At 38.9% G+C, this 2,500-nt stretch overlaps 1 protein-coding gene across 1 annotated transcript in view; it reads right to left on the bottom strand.

The window, feature by feature from the left end:
• LOC137990071 (outer membrane lipoprotein Blc-like) overlaps positions 1 to 2,002 on the bottom strand; it is a 6,967-nt gene extending 4,965 nt beyond the window's left edge. Inside the window, exon 1 of the mRNA XM_068835616.1 lies at positions 1,813 to 2,002. Within this exon, the coding sequence (XP_068691717.1) occupies positions 1,813 to 1,923 (111 nt within the window). The 5' untranslated portion in view covers positions 1,924 to 2,002. The remainder of the gene's footprint in view (positions 1 to 1,812) is intronic.
• Between the last annotated feature and the right edge of the window lie 498 nt (positions 2,003 to 2,500).

The following is a 2,500-nucleotide window of genomic DNA, read 5'->3' as shown; positions in this document are numbered from 1 at the left end:
ATGTAAAATGAGCCGGCAATAGAAAAATTATTGCAGTTCTTTGTTTTAGTGAATTGCATGCCATGCTTGGCAAGATATTGAATACCCGAACTGTGAAATCCCTTGCGATTTTTAACCTTTATTTTTGTTTCAATGATGAGTGAAAAAAGCGTTTTCTAGCTACGAAAGGCCATTTGGGGTGTGGCGTCCTAATGTGGCCTTACAAGATAGCAAAATTTGAAGAGAACACTCAACCACAACAACGAAAACGTTAAAGCTTATCTTCTGTGTTGACTAAGTATTTTTCCTAATACTTCGAACACCGAACAATAAATGGTTGAAAAACTGCACTTAGCCGTGCAGAAATAGGCTGAGTAACTTCCTGAATGACATGTGACATTGACGTGATTCACGTTTATTTCAAAATCCACCACATGACTCTTTATGTTGACAAACGGATAAGAGAGTCGTATTTTCCCCGAGTTTGTCATGGTGGTTTGTTTTCATAAATCGACATTTTTTTATATCATCAGACGCAAAACGATTTTTTGGACTTCGTATTCTGGGCGTGTCGTTGACTGCCCAGCAGCCGCCGTTTCTCGCTATTGTCCGGTCGCAACAAGAAATACGCCTCTGTAGCCGTGTTTTCACGAGCGGTTTTTCAGGTCACTTAGCGAATGACAACCGAAAATTCCGTGAAAACAGCCCTTTTACCAAATCGCTTAAAGTTAAGCGAGTCGGCAAATTTCAATAGAATTCTCATTAAATTTAAACCAGTAAACCAGGCAGCTTAACCGAGTTGGCAATTACTTTCAGCCAATGAGGAGTCGCTTGCGGTTATTCGAATCGTAAAGACAACAGGCGTGCTATTTTTATTATTATTTTTATTGTATTGGCACGTGCTTCTTACCGGTAAAAACACGTATCATTTTAAAGTCGCTTAATTAACGAAGTCTGCAAACACACCACTTTCAGGAATGTTAAGCGAGACAACGGCTGCCCTGAAAAACACGGTCAAAATGCCTTATCTTGAAATATTTTTGCTCAAAATCAGTTATGATACACCAATTCATTTACTTTTGCCTCGTAGAAAGAAGAAGAGTTTTTATAAACAACTACATATACGTAATATAGAATCGACGACGGTTACGGGCAACGACAACGGTACAAATTAAATAGGAATATTATAAGAGAAAAGTAATCGTTCTGCACGTGCAGCACGTATTTTAGGTCATATTTTTGCATTACTCTGAGTCACTCTTCATCACATCAACATGATATCACCAAATTTGAGGTTTTCACGACAACGTGAGGGTACGGATGTGAACCCTGCATTCTTTATTTTTGTTCTAAAACCGCTCGTATCCAATTTATTTTAGGATACTTCGCCCACATTTTACGACGTAAACTAGATGGAATAATCGCTGAAGACCTATGATAATACAAAGTTCTATTTTGAAGTGACCCTGCTGTTAACATCGCCGTTGTATACAAAAACAATCGCTCTGCACTTGCGGTGTGAAAATTTGTATATTTCTATTTAATTCTCTGCAAAGCTACGAGGTGAAATGCCCAAATCTCAAGCTCTGGGGACAACTTGAGCACATAACGACGAATTTTTTTTCGCCTGGTTTCACCACGGTAACCTTTCCTCCCACTTCAGTTCCTAAATAGTTCGAGTAGTTTATAGAAGTTCGACGAATTGGACTAAAGACAAAAAAATTTAAAATTGCAAACTTTTCGTTGACGTCCCCGTTGTAAATCTAAGGTTCCTAATCTAAATGCTGGAGAGATTTGTACCTAGCACGATGGGTTATGCAAGTTATGTAATACCTGATACCAGCGACCAATATACTGTGACATATTCAATTGAGGAACTGTGTCGATTCCGAAAGCTTCGTTCCAGCCTACCAGCGCGAAAAAGAGAAAAGCTGCTACTCTCATAGCGATATCTTCAGATGACCACTTGCAATAAACAAGGTTCTAAGGAGACGACTCGCATAATATGAGAAATTTAAACAAGGGGGGCTTTTTATACACGACTCCTTAATCACGTGTTTAAAATGTGTTTTTTGTCACAACTCTCGCCGATGGTAACCTTTGCACGCCGAAGCAATTAGCCTGATTATGGGCGTGGTTAGTCTCCTAAGAAAGTAGGAGTGCGTTCGATTGGGAAATCCGGATTTACATCTTAAAATCTGGTTCTTCGATTTTCCAGTCGAATACAAAATCTGAAAACGGATTCGTCAATTGGAAATCCATGCCAGGAAAGATTTCAATTAGTGGAATCCGCGACAAAACCCGTTTTCAGATTGTGTTCGATTGGAAATCTGAAGATCCAGATTTTGAGATCTAAAACCGGATTTACCGATCGAACGTACTCTAGGTGTCCAGATATGCGTTTACAGTTGGTGATAAACAAAACACTAGAGTCACGGCCCTTTTACTTGTTTTCCGAAACACGTTCAAAGATCAATTTTTCAGACTAAACAAGTGTTAATTTTTCAAATTGTTTTTGGGA

Source organism: Montipora foliosa, unplaced genomic scaffold (genome assembly GCF_036669935.1).
Source record: "Montipora foliosa isolate CH-2021 unplaced genomic scaffold, ASM3666993v2 scaffold_54, whole genome shotgun sequence".
NCBI classification, from domain to species: domain Eukaryota; kingdom Metazoa; phylum Cnidaria; class Anthozoa; order Scleractinia; family Acroporidae; genus Montipora; species Montipora foliosa.
Note: the sequence above shows the minus strand (reverse complement) of the source record. Positions and strands in the feature narration are given on the sequence as shown.